Source organism: Sus scrofa, chromosome 16 (assembly GCF_000003025.6).
Source record: "Sus scrofa isolate TJ Tabasco breed Duroc chromosome 16, Sscrofa11.1, whole genome shotgun sequence".
Taxonomy (NCBI): Eukaryota; Metazoa; Chordata; class Mammalia; order Artiodactyla; family Suidae; genus Sus; species Sus scrofa.
This window is the reverse complement of record NC_010458.4, coordinates 40,232,780-40,251,979: the sequence shown is the minus strand read 5'-3', so window position 1 is coordinate 40,251,979 and position 19,200 is coordinate 40,232,780. Positions and strand designations below refer to the sequence as shown.

The following is a 19,200-nucleotide window of genomic DNA, read 5'->3' as shown; positions in this document are numbered from 1 at the left end:
ACCATAATCACAACTTGAAGGGATATGTTATTCTCAGCTAATTTTATAGATGAGGAAGCTGATTTAAGTAACTTGCCAAGATTCCTACACTCAGTAAGATTTAGAACTGAGATTTAAACCCAGGTCCATATGACACCAAAGTTTATGTGCTTGAAACTAATTTAAAGATAGTAACATTATTAAGCTAAATATATAAAGCACATCTTTAGGAATGTATTCGAAGTTACATTTTTACTTGGGAAAAGTAACTAGAAAAAGAAAAACTTGAAAAGATGGCATTTAAGTAACACAGAGCTATTTTGTTTCTAATATTAAGCAGTTTTTCAAATCGTATAAAATGCCACCATTTTATTAATAAGAATTGAGAAAGAAAAAAATGGTCCATATCTTCTCTAAGGACACCTATGTAAATTAACGCTTGCATTGCAACACAGAAGTCTCTATTGGCTGATTATAACTTAAGTCTATTCTTAAAAAATAAATAAGAATTTAAAAAGAAGCCTTTATCCTACTATAAACATGATTATATACAGATACTTTCTATATATGTATATATGTTAAATATTTCTTTAAAAATAAAACAATCATACCTTTGCAAAGAGCAAATTAAGCTGCTTCCCTGATCCGTGGTACCCGCCCTGGGAAAGGAATAGTTTAACCTGTTCTTGAACCTGCTCTTCATCTAAGTGCCAGCAGTTTTCATCATCTATACTAGCACCTGCTGTTGGATCAGGAGCACCTAGAAATAGAAAGAAAAAATAACACATATGCTACATAAAAACTCTGTGCTAAGAGGGCTCTCCTAAGAGACTTGAATAGAATTAAGATGCTTACTTTTTGCCTAAAAATTTTTTAATCAAATCTCAATATACATACAATGTATGACCAAAACTAAATGTAAAAATTATTCTTTTACTTCCAAGACTTTGCTGATTTGTACTAATCCAAAAGATGATGACTTTGGAGCTATTTCCTTTTTTTAAGATCAGAGACTATACCTTTGGAGAAGAGTTTACAGGTTCTCTAAAGAATAAAAAATTCACAAAAATGACTCATTGTAAATACATGATGTTTATAAAGCTCTACTGTGTAGGACATATTAGGAAAATGTTTTCCAAAGACGTTAGAAAAAATATGAAACCAAGTAAACTGAGCAGAGTATTTCCCTTTACTATGTTAATTCAAGAAGCTTTCACCATTATCTGCTGCTGTATAAACTACATGCTGACATAAGTCTTCAGCTGCAGAAAACCTAAGATTAAAAAGGGAAATTAAGCCACATGGGAACAGGCAGTGCAGCTGTTGTACTAAACCAGGTTGTAGTATCACCTTGCCAAACTGCATAAATATTTTATTGCTGAAGTACACACAAATGATAACAGCTATGTAACAAACTCTGTGTGTGTGTAGACTACCTTAGATATTAAAAAATTGCCCAGATATTTAGGCAGGTGAAAATTAAGTTTCATTACTGATTAAGAAAATAAAATAAATAGTATTTTAAGGACTAAGATTCATAAGTAATACAAAAACTAAATCTAAAACCTCTTATCAATAGTGTTTCATCTCCTTATCAACTCTCAAAAAATAATTTGTGGGTGTGATTCTACACTTCTTTTCTTTCAATGATCCAATGCAGACTCAGCTGGCCAAGGAAATAATCACTAACATCTGTAGAACCAGGGTGCATTAGTCCCTAAGAGGAAGGCAATGGGTCTGTGAAACTCACTAGAAAAGTGCACATTCATTCATTCAGCCAGCATGTTTACTAAGTGCCCTGTGCCAGACTTGGTGATGGAATGAGGTCAAAACAGAATTCCTGTCTTTACAGAATATATCATCTAGTTCAATGACTTTCAAACTTTTTTGACTAATACCCACAATAAGAAATATAGTTTACATCGTGCCCAATATACCCGTGTATCTGGACACTTATATGATCACATCTCTCCATTAAACTGAAGCAAAAGTATGATGAAAAAATTCCCTTACTGTAAGTGAAGAGGTCTGATATTTTCTATACTATTTTATTTTTTAAAAAAAAGAATTGTCATAATTTTTAAACTGCTTTCATAAGGCATAATGGGTTACAATCCACTATGTGAAATGTTGTTTTAAGTCTGTGAGATAAATGTCAATGTAATAATCACACATACAAACACACCATGATAAATGAATTAATTATTCATTGAAATAGACAAAGTGCCAGGAGACTGTATCAGAGAGTCCTGACTTGGCCCTGAATTGGCAGAGTAAGCATACCTTGAGGAAATGGAATTTGAGCTGAGATCTGCCATAAGTAGATTAGAAATTAATTAAAGGCAAGAAAAGAAAGCACTGGGTCTGTATGTGAGACAACAAGCTTGGGCTGAGGTCTCAGGGAGAAACGAACATGGTACACGGATGAAACAAAAGACAGTCTATGTCCATGAAACTCAAAAGTAGGGGATGAGGGAGAAGAGCAATACAAGACAACCCCGGAGAAGAGAAGAAAGGCCTGAGAGCCCTGACAAGAGAGAATCCTAGCTTCTCTCCCTAAAAGTAATGAATGGGAATTCATGGCAATGTTACCCAAAGTGGAAGAATGGAATACTCTAGATAGTAAAAGATGTTCTGGCCTTCTGTACATCAATTTCAACGTTCCTCCCATGGAATATGATGCAGCCATAAAAATGAATATGAAAATTCTTTAGGTACCACAATAGAAAGAAATCCAGGATATACTGTTGAGTGAAGAAAAGCATACACATTATGTCACATTTTGTGTAAAAAATGAAGATTTCAAAAGCGCTTATGTAGTAAATAAAACCATAAAAATGTAAAAAGCAAAGAAAAGAATTTATGTTAGTATTTCCTTACATATGCATAAAATACCTTAGAAGAGTATTTAAACTGAGTAACCTATTTACATGAGGGAAGAAGGTTCTTCACTGAATACCATTTTCATACTTTCAAAATTTTGGAACCACATGAATATATTCACGTATCTAAAAATAAAGTGTGGAGGATGGATTGGGGAGAAAAAATGTTTAAGAGTAGAACAATGAGGGTGATATTTTGATGGTCTGTACAAAGGATGATAATGGTAGCTTAAAAACAGCAGTGAAGAAAGAAACAATACAAACAAACAAACAAAAAAAGCAGTGCGGGAGTTCCCGTCGTGGCGCAGTGGTTGACGAATCCGACTAGGAACCATGAGGTTGCGGGTTCGGTCCCTGCCCTTGCTCAGTGGGTTAACGATCCGGTGTTGCCGTGAGCTGTGGTGTAGGTTGCAGGTGCGGCTCGGATCTGGCGTTGCTGTGGCTCTGGCGTAGGCCGGGGGCTACAGCTCTGATTGGACCCCTAGCCTGGGAACCTCCATATGCCGAGGGAGCGGCCCAAAAAGAAATAGCAAAAAAGACCAAAAAAAAAAAAAAAAAAAAAAAAAGGCAGTGCAAACAGAAATGGAGAACCTGACAGAAGTTTAGGATATAAAAAAAAAGCAACAGAACTTAGTGAAGTAGATATATGCAGTATTTGAGATAATATGGCCAAGAGAAACGTGGATTTCTGGATTAAACAACTGGATGAAATCATGGACAGCTCAGTGACTGATACACAGACTGCCAGAGTGGGACCATGTTTAGGGGTGGGAGGAGCAGTGTTAAGATCTTGAGTTCAGGAGTTCCCGTTGTGGCGCAGTGGTTAACGAATCCGACTAGGAACCATGACGTTGCGGGTTCGGTCCCTGCCCTTGCTCAGTGGGTTACCGATCCGGCGTCGCCGTGAGCTGTGGTGTAGGTTGCAGATGCGGCTCGGATCCCGCGTTGCTGTGGCTCTGGTGTAGGCCGGTGGCTACGGCTCCGATTCAACCCCTAGCCTGGGAATCTCCATATGCCGCGGGAGCGGCCCAAGAAATAGCAACAACAACAACAACAACAAAGACAAAAGACAAAAAAAAAATAAAAAGATCTTGAGTTCAGCTTTGGATGTGGCGAATCTGAAGTGCCTTTGAGATAGCCAGGCAACAAGAGGGAAAAGGATTTCAAGTAGGGAGCTACATATGTTATGGGAAGCAGTACAGGGTAAAAAGAGCATTGAAGATTGAGCCCTAAGGAAGATCAACATTTAAAGGCAGGGCAAGAGAATGAGGAAGAATGGCAATGGGAATGAGAGGACTCTTAGGAAGGGCTGGGGAGACTGGCTTTTCCAGAAGGCAGAGAATGCTGTTACAAGTAGGCACTAGGCAAGGAGGTAGATATTTAAGTTCCCAAAGAGCAAGGATTGTATTTGCCTTGTTCACCACTGCTTCCTAACATCAAGCCAGTGTTTGCCTCTATCAGGCAATCAAGTACTGGGGGGAAGGGGGGGAAGAGAGGAGAAAGGCACATATACATCCTCCCTTCACCCCTACTGAGAAAAGGAATCCTATCAAAAAGGAACCATTCTTAAAGCATCCTCATGTACGTTATTTCATTTTCTTCTCACAATGTCCCCTGGAGGTAAGAACAGCTCATGATCCCCTTTCTATAGGAGAAAACAGGTTCAGGGTGGTTATGACTTATATACTACAGCCACACTGACAAATCCAATCTCCCAATTCTCTCCTCTGCTGAAGAATATATCCCAGAACCTTGGAACTAAAGTTGAACCTGGACCGCATCAAGGCACTAGTTATCAACTCTAAATCAAAGATAAATTTAAGGAAGGATGCTAGGATCTGTTAGCATGTTTTTTTCTTTCACAGGACAATGTGAGGACACAATGTTGTGAAGAGTTATTTAACTACTGCAGTTACTTCTGTATTCCACAAGGATAGAGAGATCCTAGTCCAGCTCATCCCCTTGATTTTAGGGCAAGACAGACACAGATACACAGACACAGACAAATATGCAACTGCACAAAGCCAGCTAAAGATTCGTTATCTAAATGCATTCTCTTTGTAGGGCAAAATTCTGACAAGCTATAGATTATCTTCTCTCATTGTTCCTTCCGATGAACTGAACTCAATAAATCTGCTATGAATCTTCACAGTGGTTATTTCTCCCAATTTTTATGATTTTTTAGTTGCTCTCTGTTGGGCACTAAGGGTCAAGGTCTAAAAGGAGTCCTGCCCCAAAAAGACCCTGATAGGCATTCACTGTCTCTGTCCTGTGGCATCAGGGATGCCATGCTACCCTTCTAGGCTTGTGTCAGAGCCCTGTGAGACTTGGAGTTTGTTTGCCACATAAATATCCAAATACTTTAAATAGGTTTGAGTTTGGTTTGGAGACTGGGAGAAAATCCTAGTGTTCTCCTTGGCCTGAAGTTGCAAAGGGGATTGACAGACACTCTCAAAAACTTCAGAATACATTCTCTCTCTTTTTTGGTCATATTAAGAGGCCAAAGTACAAGAAAGAATAATCCAGGAGCCACTTTTATTTCACTTAAATTATACAATGGGTTTTTTCTTAAAATATAATAGGCTTTAAAACACTGTATTTTTAAAATTCCTTTAATGGATCATTTAATTCACAAATACATACATTTTTTGTTCTTACCCAACTGGTGAGACATCTAACAGCAAAACAAAACAAATAAAACAAGCAAAAAAAAATAATAATAATAGCAAAAAAGATATCTAATAGCAAAAAAAGAGGGAGAGTTCCCACTGTGCCACAGTGGGTTAAGAATCTGACTATTCAGCAGCTTGGGTCGCTGCGGAGGTGCAGGTTCACTCCCCAACCCAGCAGTGGGTAATGGACCCAGCATTGCTGCAGTAAGCAGCACAGGTCACAGCTGCGGCTTAGATTCAAGCCCTGGCCTGAGAACTTCCATATGCTGTGGGTGTGGCCATTAAAAAAAGTATAAATATATGAATCATATTTCTTGAGTTTTTAAGAAACTTATGTTTTTTGTTTTTTGTTTTTTTTGTCTTTTTAGGGCCGCACCTGCAGAATATGGAGATTCCCAGGCTAGGGGTCTAATTAGAGCTGTAGCCACCGGCCTACACCAGAGCTACAGTAACTCCAGATCCAAGCTGCGTCTGCAACCTACACCACAGTTCACAGCAACGCCAGATCCTTAACCCACTGAGCGAGGCCAGGGATAGAACCCACAACCTCATGGTCCCTAGTCAGATTTGTTTCCACTGTGCCACGACGGGAACTCCAGAAACTTACGTTTTTTGTTGTAAATTAGATATCAGAATTAACTCATTTTCTGAGAGTATAGGGAAAGACGAGGCAATGCAGAGGGTAAATGGCCCACAGACAATATTTTACTGCAAATAATCTAAAAAAGTCTACACAGGAGTTGAGAAGATGTACGGAATTCCCTAATCCTCGATCAGAAGACTTCAGGTCTAAGTACAGTCTGTGTCCTTCAGCAAATCACTCAAGCCTCCATTTCTTCAACCCTTAAACTTCTATAATGTAGGAATAAAAAACTAAACAAGTAATAAAAATTAGAAATCTTTTCATGTGACTATATAGAAAACATCCTTAGTCATAAGAATGTAAGCAAAGATAATTAGTTGATAAGTAAAACAAATTGACTCTAAACACAACATTTTAGGAATAAAGACACATACACTATACATTATAGACTGGAAACTAATGTCTACAACAACAACCCCCTCAAAAGAGTAAATTCATTTATTAAACTTTAGTGCTAAAATTTAAACACTTTACTACTACCATGACTTGATTACGAGCATTTAAGTGCTGTCTAAACCTTTTATAAAATGCAAATTTGCAAAATGTCTTTCTACTTGCTAATGGCTGTCTATAGTCAAAGACAAACCCCTAAGCATTTAGCTTGGAGAAAGGTAAGCAAAGAGAAACATAATTCATGTATTTATATATTTGCTGTTAGACATTCCCCCGGTTGGGTAGGAACCAGAATCTGTGTATGTAAATTAAATGGTCCATTAAAGTATTTTAAAACCTATAATATTTTTTATCCTTATTTATATTTATAATTTTAAATGCTATAATTTTTACAACCGTACAATTAATCTTTGTGAGCATTTTATTACTAAAACTTAATTTTTCAAAGTTTCAAGCCTTCAGGGAAAGTGAAATTATCTGCTGAAAAAGTGAAACAGTTTAATTTTCCCAGGTAGGGATGTGTGAATTTGATTTACCCTCCTACCTTGGCTACATAATGCCATAGGAGGAGATCAGACAAGTATTTACGAACATAAAAGACCACTGCCCAAGTCTTTAGCTTTCCCTGTCTGCTACTTGATTTGGTTTTGATTTATTTTTTTTTTTACCCCAATACGAAAACTCTTACCTCAGCAGTTCTCAAAATTAGGAGTATATCAAAACTTCTGAGGCACACGGTGAAAAACAGATGTTTAGATAACACTTTAGACCTACTCAATCAGAATCTCTGCCGCAAAAAAATGGTAGGGGGAGTGGGGGTGGGAAATGACACGAATTTGGAGAGAATCTCAAATATGGTGGCACATTCTAGATCTTCATATTGAAAAGTATGAAGACTCCTAAGGCATCAAACAGATGCCTCTCCAGTAGCTTACTGAAGCAATTTAAGACATACTGACTGAGATATCTTATCACAGAAAGTCACTTCTAAGCATTAGGAAACATCAAATCTTGATGTTTTTAAACTGAGATATTAAGACATGTTCATAACTGGCTTATCCTATGTTTGGTATATGGAATTATTCACTTTTGGGTTCCAATGGGGAACTTAATGCTTTCTCTTCTCTTAATCTGCTGGAAAACAAATTCAAACAAGAAGTGAAAGGCTTTAGTTAACATCTTCCTCATTAACTGTGACCCAACTACTTTAGTAATTGTCCAAATAATGCTTTAACAACACTTGTATTTATGTAGCAGTGGGGTTTTTGTGTGTGTTGTTGTTAAAATTAAATTGTCAAATTCAGTCTATTATGGCAGAATGCAGGCAGCAGATGTCTACACTGCAGAGGTGATTAATTCAGCCTCTCTTGCAGGATGTATAGAAGAATGCCATCTCCTACAGTTTTAGAGCCTGCTGTTGGAGTGGAAACATGAAGTCTGTGGCTTACAAAGACACCAGTACACCTGTCTTACAAGCTGAAGGCAAAATCCTGACATCAACCATTGGCACCAAGAGCAAAAGGGCAAGACAGCAAACTTCAGTGATTCAGACTCAGGAAAAAAAAAATCTTTCTCTGGTAAGGACAAGAATTAGAAGACCATTGAAAAATAATATGCATGGAATAAACATACAATTGAGAAAAGTAAATTTTATTCTTACTTAAATCCCCATTTCAAGGCAATATTAATACCTTCATTTCAATGTACAATTTTGTGGTAGTTGAAACAGCTAGATTCTCAATCCCCTATTCTCAAAGAGCAGTCCATGTAATTCTACTGCCATGATACAATGTGGCATCCTCTCCAAGAGCTGTTAAGAGGACAACTTGTTTTTCTCATCCTGGAGGCTATTCTTCGATTGACAGAGAGAGTCCTTGCATGCAGCATGCCCTGCTCCTGTAACAAGCCACCTTCCCGTTAGCTAAATCTCAAGGAAATAAATAAGTAGCACTGTAATCAGGACGTGTCTCAGGGAATTCAAATAGCCTTGTCAGGGTTTATAGCCCCTCCTCTATTATCTTCCTCTCACCTGACTTTATTACTCTTTTCTTATTATCATTTAATTTACTTCAGAAGTTCAAAAATATACTTACTCATGTACAAAGATAATCACATATTTATATGGATAAAACGCAATAAATTATTTGTACATTCACCAATTGCTCATGTAAAAAATGAAGAGTATAATAAGCACAGACCACCTAACAAGCTATTTTCCATTACTTAGCTAACAAGTATATTAATGTATTAGCAATCACTTGGTACAAAAATATAAATATTTAAATGCAAAGTCCTCAGAAGGTCTCATTTTTACATAATCTGACTCTTTAGATTTATTAAGAGATCTATTATGTTTGCAAGGTTGAAGAATAGTTTGCTCAGATTATTTTTTTTTTTTTGTCTTTTTGCTATTTCTTGGGCCGCTCCTGCGGCATATGGAGGTTCCCATGCTAGGGGTCGAATCAGAGCTGTAGCCTCCGGCCTACGCCAGAGCCACAGCAACTCGGGATCCGAGCCGCATCTGCAACCTACACCACAGCTCAAGGCAACGCCGGATCGTTAACCCACTGAGCAAGGGCAGGGACCGAACCCGCAACCTCATGGATCCTAGTCAGATTCGTTAACCACTGTGCCATGACGGGAACTCCTGCTCAGATTATTTTTAAAAATTTTCTTAAAAAAGAAACAGTTCACAAATATTTTCCTCAACTATCTACCACTGCATGCTGAAGACTCACGTCAACTGCCACATCACAATGATGGAGATAAAAGTAACCCAAATTTACCCCCTTTTAACTCCTGACTTTATGAAATATGCACTTTTTATTGACTATGTTTTACAAATAACAAAACTGAGCCCTGAAGACCCTGAAGAGATTCAGGTCCTTGCCTGTAGTAAAAGAGCTAGAAAGCAAAGAGACCAGTATTCTAACGTAGGCTGTCTAACTTCTAAGCTCTTAAACACTCTGAACACTCTTAACAGTGGAAGGTATGAGAACCACAGTCAGGGAGATGGGAATAGTAAGCCCATCTAGCTGACATGGAGAGACTTAGGGTCAGTAAAGGAGAGAGGGATGGTGAAGAAACTGATCACATTTGGTAACAATTCTTCCAAAATTAGGATAGTTGAGGTAGTGTCAGAGATGACTATAGGGTATAAGGGAAGGCTTTGGAGATGAAAGGATAAAGGGCTGCTTCTACATCACCTTATCAAATACCTGATGGGCCAGAGACGTGACTCCTCCCAATTAAGAGACATAAGTAGGAGTTCCCCTCGTGGCTAGTGGTTAACGAATCCGACTAGGAACCATGAGGTTGCGGGTTCGATCACTGGCTTCACTCAGTGGGTTAAGGATCCGGTGTTGCCGTGAGCTGTGGTGTAAGTCGCAGACATGGCTTGGATCCCGCGTTGCTGTGGCTCTGGCGTAGGCTGGCAGCTACAGCTCCAATTAGACCCCTAGCCTGGGAACCTCCATATGTCATGGGTGTGGCCCTAAAAACACACAAAAAAATTTAAAAACTTAAAAAAATGAGACATAAGTACTAAGAATACTTCTCTTTTTGCTAAAATGAAATGTTTTTTTTTTCATGAGAAGATGATAGTGTGTACATGACAATTTTTAGAAGAAATTTAAATCATATTATGGAAAAATTCTCCAAAGAAGACATATGGATGGCCAGCAGGCACATAAAAACCTGCTCAACATCACTAATTATCAGAGAAAAGCAAATCAAAAACTACAATGAGGTACCACTTCACACCAGTAAGAATAGCCATCATTAATAAGTCTACAAATAACAAATGCCAGAGAGGGTGTGGAGAAAAGGGAATCCTCCTACACTGCTGATGGGAATATAAACTGGTACAACCACTGTGGAAAACAATATGGAGGTACCTCAGAAAACTAAAGACAGAACATATGATCCAGCAATCCCACTCTGGAGTAGGTATCCAGACACAACTACGATTTAAAAAGATACATGCACCTGTATCTTCATATCAGCATTATTCACAAAAGCCAAGACATGGAAACAACCTAGATGTCCAATGATAGATGAATGGATTAAGAAGATATGATACATATATACAATGAGATACTACTCAGCCATTACAAAGAACAAGATAATGCCATGTGCAGCAACGTGGATGCAATGAGAGACTCTTCATACTAAGTGAAGTAAGTCAGAAAGAGAAAGACAAATACTATATAATATCACTTATATGTGGAATCTAAAATGTGGCACAGGAGTTCCTGTTGTGGCGCAGTGGTTAACGAATCCGACTAGGAACCATGAGGTTGTGGGTTCGGTCCCTGCCCTTGCTCAGTGGGTTAACGATCCGGCGTTGCCGTGAGCTGTAGTGTAGGTTGCAGACTCGGCTCGGATCCCGAGTTGCTGTGGCTCTGGTGTAGGCCAGTGGCTACAGCTCCGATTGGACCCCTAGCCTGGGAACCTCCATATGCTGCAGGAGCGGCCCAAGAAATAGCAAAAAAAGACAAAAAAATAAAATAAAATAAAATGTGGCACAAATGAACCGATCTGCAGAACAGAAACAGACTCATAGACATGGAGAACAGACTTGTAGTTGCCAAGGTGGAGGGCAAGGGAGTAGAATGGACTGGGAGGTCAGGGTTAGCAGATGCAAACTCTTACATTTAGAATGGATAAGCAATGAGGTCCTACTGTATTCAATCTCTTGTAATAGCACATGATGGAAGACAATATGAGAAAAGCAATGTGTATATATATATGCATGACTGGCTCACTTTGCTGTACTGCAGAAATGGACGCAACACTGTAAATCAACTATACTTTTAAACTTTTTAAATAAATTTAAAAAATAAAATAAAACTTGAGTAAAACTTGTAATTTTGGAGGGAAATTTGGCAGTAATTACCAAACCCAAAAAGCTAAAACCAGTTATTTTACCACTTATACTACTAAGAACCTGTTACAAAGTCACTTGCACAAAGTCACACATACACAAAGAATGGTCACAGAAGTACTGCATAAAGTAGGAAAAAAATGAAAATGCCACGATATTCAGTAGGTTAATGGTTAAATATATTCATACTATGGAATACTACACAATATTTAAAACAGTTAACAGACCTATTTGCACTAATATGAGAAGAGATTCAGGATATATTGAGAAAAAAGAAAACTGCAAAAAAAAAAATGTTTCCCAAAGAGTTTTTTAAAATTACATACACATGTGTGCACACAAAAAAATCAACAACAAAAAGCTGTCTCAAAGACTACAAACCACACTGTTAGCAGTAGTTGCCTTGGTGGAATAAGGGAGCTATTGGAGACTAAGGGGAGAGCTAAGGGAGAAGCCAAGGAGGCTTGTCTTTTTATCTTCACGTATTTCTATACAACTATACGATTTATTTTTATTTTTATTTATTTTTTTGGTCTTTTTGCCTTTTCTAGGGCCACTTCCCGTGGCATATGGAGGTTCCCAGGCTAGGGGTCCAGTCAGAGCTGTAGCCACTGGCCTATGCCAGAGCCACAGCAATGCAGGATCAGAGCTTCGTCTGCAACCTACACCACAGCTCATGGCAACGCTGGATCCTTAACCCACTGAAAGAGGCCAGGGATTGAACCTGCAACCTCATGGCTCCTAGTCAGATTCATTAACCATTGAGCCACGACGGGAACTCCCTATACATTTTTTTTCAACATGCAATCTCCTTTTTTTTTTACTTTGAAGTTTCACACGACTGTACACTGAGATACATATTTAAAGCAACTTCTATTCTCTACTATAGGTTTGCTAATTATATTGATCACCAGTAGGCCATACTTTTGTTTTACCAAAAGTCAATGCCAGAATGTTCTACAATAGAAAGGATAATGTTTATAACCAAATCATCTCCCTAGGATAACTGCAAAAACTGGTTGCTAATGCAAGCCTGATTACAATGAACATGATCATCACAGGGAAATAAAATGAAGGGAGATATGACATGAGGCCTCTATCAATGACTCCAACTGTCACTCACTGCTAGATCTGGAGCATGTATGTGTACAGGAATAAATCTCCAAGTTCCTACTAAGAACAAAGTGGAATTAAAAAAAATGATACTGCTACTTTTTTTGTAGTTGATTTACACTGTAACAGCTTTAGGTGTACAGCATAGTGGTTCAGTATTTTTACAGATTATACTCCATTAAAAGTTATTACATGATAATGGCTATAATTCACTGTGCCATATAATATATCCTTATTGTTTATCTGTTTCATGCATAGTAGTTTATACCACTTACTCCCATATTCTAAACTTGCCCCTCTCCTCTTCCCTCTCCCCTCTGGTAACACTAGTTTGTTTTCTGTATCTGTAAGCCTGTTTCTGTTTGCTACATACATTTGTTCGTATTATTTTTTTAAGGTCCACATATAAGTGATATCACAGAGTATTTGTCTTTCTTGTCAAATTATTTCAGTAAGCATAACAGGCTCTAGGTTCATCCACGTTGCTGCAAATGCAAAATTTCATTCTTTTCTATGGCTGAGTACTATACCATTGTATATATAAATACCACTTCTTTAATCATTCATCTGTTGATGACAACTGGGTTGCTGCCACATCATGACTATTCTAAATAAACAGTACTGCTATGAACACTGGGGTGCACCTGTGTTTTCAAATTAGTGTTTTTTTCATTTTTTCTGGATATACAGCCAGGAGTGGATCATATGATACCTCTATTTTCAGTTTTTTGCAGAACCTCCACATTGTTTTCCACAGCATCTGCACCAATTTACATTACCACCAACAATACATGAGAGGGTTCCCTTTTCTCCACATCTCTCCAACATTTGTTCTCTCTAGACTTTTTGATAATAGCTTTTTTTTTTTTTTTCAAATGGCCAAACCCTCAGCATATGGAAGTTCCTGGCCAGGGACTGAATCCAAGCTGCAGCTGTGACTTACATCACAGCTCTGGCAACACAAAATCCTTTCACCTACTACATCAGGCCAGGGAACAACCCACACCTCCACAGCAACCCAAGCTGCTATAGTCAGATTCTTAACTCACTGTGCCACAGAGGGAAATTCAATGATAGCCATTCTGACAGATGTGAGGTGATATCTCATTGTTGTTTTAATTTGCATTTCTCTTTTTGTATGCCATCTGTATGTCTTCTTTGGAAAAATGCCTATTCAGGTCCTTGCATTTTTTGACTGGGTTGTTTATATATTTTTTGATACTGAGTTGTATGAGCTGTTCATAGATTTTGTATATTAACCTTTTGTCAGTTACATCATTTACAAATATTTTCTCCTATTCCATAGGAAGAATTATCGTTTTGTTGATAGTTTCTTTTGCTATGCAAAAGTTTTTAAGTTTAATTAGGGCATTTGTTTATTTTTGCTTTTATTCCTTTTGTCATAGAAGACAGATCCAAAAAAAAATTGCTACAATTTATATCAAAGAGTGTTCTGCCTATGTTTTCCTCTAACAATTTTACAGTATCCAGCCTTACATTTAGATCTTTAATCCATTTTGAGTTTATTTTTGCATGTAGTATAATGTTCTGATTTCATTCTTTTACATGTAGTTGTCCAGTTTTTCCAGCACCACTAATTGAAGAGGCTGTCTTTTCTCCATTTTATATTCTTGCCTCTCTGTTATAGATTAATTGACCATAGGTGTGTAGGTTTATCTCTGGGTTTTCTATCCTGTTCCATTGATCTTTTTGTTTGTTTTTGTGCCAGTACTACACAGTTTTGATGACTGTAACTTTGTAGTATGGTCTGAAGTCAGGGAGCCTCATTTCTCCAAGCTCTGTTCTTTCTCAAGATTGCTTTGGCTATTCTGGGTATTTTGTATTTCCATACAAATTAAAAATTTTTCTTTGTTCTAGTTCTGTAAAGTGCCATTGGTAATTTAATAGGCATTGTACTGAGAAGATGATACAGTATCTTGCTTAGAAAAGAAAAAGTCAGTTGGCTCACAGAATAACTATTTGTACTTGGCATACACTTCAAAGATTTGACTCTAGGTAATAAGAGTGTGTTTGTTTGGATACCCCAATATAAGATAAAACTCTATCTTGTCTTTAATATTTTACATACATACATATTATATCATTTAAATTTTTCCAACACTGTTAGTGAGGGTTATGAGCATTTTAAATGAGAAAAAAATGAGTCTTAACCAGGGTCAAACAGGTAATACACAGCAGAGACAATACTGGACTCTAAGGCCTCCAGATTTCAAATTCAATGTCCTGTCCCTATACCACAATTTATAAATTTATAATACAGCTCCTTTAATAAGAAGTGTAAAGAATCAAAAAAGGCTGAGTTGAATTAACCAAGAGAGTAGGTTAGCAATTAGAAATCAACACATTTCTAGATAAATATTTAGCAAGGACAAAAGCCTCTTTTCTAAGAATATGGAAGCTAGAAAGTTTTATTATAAAACAAGACAAACAATTTTTCTTATGAAAGCAAAACTACAACTGGCAATCTCCTTGGGCCAGGCCATTAACATTAATTAACTATCTTTGATCCACTATTTAGCATACAATGATTGATTTTATTCTAATAATAATTACATGGGAAGTTTTATGAAAACAAAATGAAATGTAAAAACTGACAAGGACTGAACTATTATGATGACTAAGTCTATATTCCAACTACTTTCACTCAATCTGTGACTCTGTTTAAGTCACTAACCCATTCTTAGTTTCTCCGTCTAGCAACTATTAGAGTTACATATAAGTTTGCAATATCTAGTTAACAAAGAAATTGTAAGAAACAAGATGCCTGAAACAGATCTGAAAAAACTTTTAATTCCTCAGCATAAAATTCTTTTAAAAATAATATTTTTCAAAATAGTAAGTAAAGCAACTAATAGAATTTTAAGAAGCATTATGATAAGTTCATGAGGCAAAAGAAAAACTTACAGTTTCATATAGTTTGTATTTACTTAAAAACTTTATTATGACTTTCTTTTAAAAAGGATTTAGATAAACTAAATCTCATTCTCTTTAAGATACCTATGAAGAAAATCTAAATCCTATTCATCTAGCAAGGTAAAAGTGATGCTTTTCCTTACAGAGAAATAAATTCTTTCCAATATTCATGTTCAAGACATTTTTCTCAAAGAAAAAAAATGCATCCACAAAACCATAGAAGAAAATACCGCTTTAAAAATGAGTTATAAGGAAAAAAATCAGCTAGAGAATGCTTAATGCTAGAGAGGTCTGAAGGCAGGTGGGACAACACAGTCAAATAACTGCAAAACATTTTTAATCCCACCCCCTACCAAGTCATCGATCTAACAGTTAAAATAAGACCCTCCAGGGAGCAGATTTCCCATTTCATCACTTAAGGTCATGGCCTGCTTTCTACCTCTCTTCTTTTTCACCATTTGTCACACTAGAATGGAAGGCAGTAAGGCAGCTTGTGTAATTGGCCCATTTCCAAGCTAGGAACAAATCTGATGATAAATTAAGTGGAGAAAAAGCTGGCAGGGTAAAACTGCTCAAGTTCACTGCTCTTGTGAAGCTGTTCTCATACAAAAGGTATCTGAAAATCATGGTAAGTCTAAAGCTAACTTGTATTGTCCTTGATATCTCCTTAGACATCTTTTTCTTCTAATTTTAGAAAATCTGAAAGACATATGTCATGTGAACACCTTGTCACATCCAACTTTAGATTATTTAGTTAGTCCTACTATTTAAATACAGAAATGGGTTTAAAAAGCTTTTAGATAAGAAACTTTGGGGGCTTCAAAAGGAAGACAAATGCAAAACAAACAACTGATTGTTGATGTAGACCTCTGGTTAAACTTAAAACCAAAAGAAAAAAGTGACCTTAATGAATTACAAGAATTTTTTAGAAAGGAAAAAGAGAGAGTGCATAGAAGTTTGAAGAAATGGGGAGTTCCTATTGTGGCACAGTAGGTTAAGAATCCAACTGCATCAGCTTGGGTCGCTGCAGAGGTGTGGGTTTAATCCCTGGCCTAGCACAGTGGGTTAAGCATCCAACATTACCGCACAGATCACAGCTTTGAGGAGTTCCTGCCGTGGCTCAGTGGTTAACAAATCCAACTAGGAACCATGAGGCTGTGGGTTTGAACTCTGGCCTCTCTCAGTGGGTTAAGGATCTGGCGTTGCCGTGAGCTGTCGTGTAGGTCGCAGATGCAGCAGCTCTGATCCTGCATTGCTGTGGCTCTGGCATAGGCTGGTGGTCACAGCTCCAAAATTAAACCCCTAGCCTGAGAATCTCCATATGCCGTGGGTGCAGCCCCAGAGAAAGACAAAAAAAAAAAGAAAAATCACACCTTTGACTCAGATTCAATCCCTGGCCTGGGAACTGGCATATGCCACAGGTACAGCCATTAAAAAAAAATTTTTTTTTTTTTTGAGGAGATGGTATATCCTATTTTCTTCCTTCACTGAACAATTTAATAAAAAGTCACAAGTAGGCTTCTGAGAAATCTCTGAATGACAGCTGGTCTGAATTTTCACAAGGCAACATCATTGGGGCAGATGATATGACAGAGCAGAAGCCTACTTAAGAAGTCCTTGAGTGCATGTGCTTTTGGTGGGTCTAATGTACTGCTGTGGCAGAGCTGTTTATGATCCTGTTATTTAACCCTGGCTAACTCTTATCAAGTAAAATGCTATACATTCCTTATAACAGCTACTTTTAATAAGGCTGAGCCCCAATATGCGGAGCCTAGAAGAAATATGGTTATGTGGATTTTCCCATGACATAAAAGACATGTTAAAAGTATCATCCGGCACCAGGAGACTTGTAAAAGAATGTTCACAGCAACTCTATTGAAAACAAGGTTCATCAACAGTGTTATGGACAAATAAACCATGAATACTCTACAGAGCTGTGCCATTCAATATGGTAGTCATTAGCCATGCAGCTACTGAACACTTAGGTGTGGCTAGAGTTTGATTTGAGATGTGCTGTAAGTATAAAACAGATACCAGATTTTCAAAGACTTAATATGAAAAAGAAGTAAAATATGTTACTATTTTTGTTGAATTGATATTTATGAATTTTGCACCATTTAATGAATATTGTTGAACTGATTTTTAGACACATTGAGATACATAAAATATTATTTTTACTTCTTTTTAAATGAAGCCAACAGGATATTTTAAATTATTCATATAGCTCACACTGCATTTCTTTTTTTTTTTTTTTTTTTGCTTTTTAATACACTATTTCTATTGAACAGTGCTTTAGAGCAATGAAAATAAATGAACCAAGGGTATATGAAATGATGTGTAAATCTTATAAACATGATTTTGAGTGAAGAAAGTCAGATAAATAATTTTTAAAATTCGGTAAGACTAAACCAGTGATTAATGATGTCTACATCAAAATACAAACCACCAAGGCAGTGATTACCATGGGGTAATCAGGCCGTCATTACCATGGGGAACAGGAATGAGCTTGTGATGGACTAGGAGGGGGCATGTGGAACCCAGCGCTAAGAATGCTCTATTTCTTGGCCTGAGTGTTGGTTTACTTTGCTAATCTGAACATTCGTATTTTACGCACTTTAATTTGTTACAATCTCACAATTTTAAAAGTTTTTAAGAAATGATCTTAAACTGTGAACATTTATATTTACCATATGAAGGACTCTGAAGAAAGCCTAAAAGGATACAGCTGAGTATCTAGTCCTATATGTTAAATCATTATAACTAAAGAAATGTAAGAATATTACATACAGCTGCTTAGTCAAAACCGTGTTACATTCTTCAACTTCTTAAAAAAAAATTTTTTTTTTTAATTTTCCCACTGTACAGCAAGGGGGTCAGGTTATCCTTACATGTATACATTACAATTACAGTTTTTCCCCCACCCTTTCTTCTGTTGCAACATGAGTTAAAAATATTTTAAAAATTATGTCTAAATGTCTTAAAAGCACAGGAGCCTATAATTTAACAATACTATTAATTCTATATTAATGTACTATCTGAAATCAGTGTGGATATATTTCTGAAAATTTTCACATATATTCTTGTGAGTTAACATATTTGCAATTCACAAAATAAATAGGTGATACATGCATTTACACAAGAGATAACATGTTCAGCATATAAAAGATTTGAAAGAAACCCTTTGAAATGTCTTATATACAGTAACAGTCATATCCTAAACTCTCTCTAAACAAATTGTAATATTTTTCCAAGAATAAGATATTTTCTTTCTTTCCTCCCTTCCTTTTCTTTTTTTTGTCTTTAGGGCGGTACCCACAGCATACAGAGGTTTCCAGGCTAAGGTTGAATCAGAACTGTAGCTGCTGGCCTACACCACAGCCACAGCAACGTGGGACCTGAGCTGTGTCTGTGACCTACACCACAGCTCACAGCAATGCCAGATCCTTAACCCACTGATCAAGGTCAGTGATCTAACCTACGTCCTCAAGGTTACCAGTCAGATTGATTTCCACTGAGCCAGGACAGGAACTCATATTAAGATATTTTCTCTTTTTTTGTCGTTTTAGGGCCGAACCTGCATATGGAAGTTTCCAGGCTAGGGGTCTAATTGGAGCTGTAGCTGCCAGCCACAGCCACAACCACGCCAGATCCAAGCCCCGTCTGCGACCTACTCCGCAGCTCATGGCAATGCCAGATCCT

General features: G+C 37.1%; 1 protein-coding gene across 1 annotated transcript in view; it reads right to left on the bottom strand.

The window, feature by feature from the left end:
• ZSWIM6 (zinc finger SWIM-type containing 6) overlaps positions 1–19,200 on the bottom strand; it is a 199,881-nt gene that overhangs the window by 53,400 nt on the left and 127,281 nt on the right. Inside the window, exon 3 of the mRNA XM_021076973.1 lies at positions 591–739. Within this exon, the coding sequence (XP_020932632.1) occupies positions 591–739 (149 nt within the window). The remainder of the gene's footprint in view (positions 1–590; positions 740–19,200) is intronic.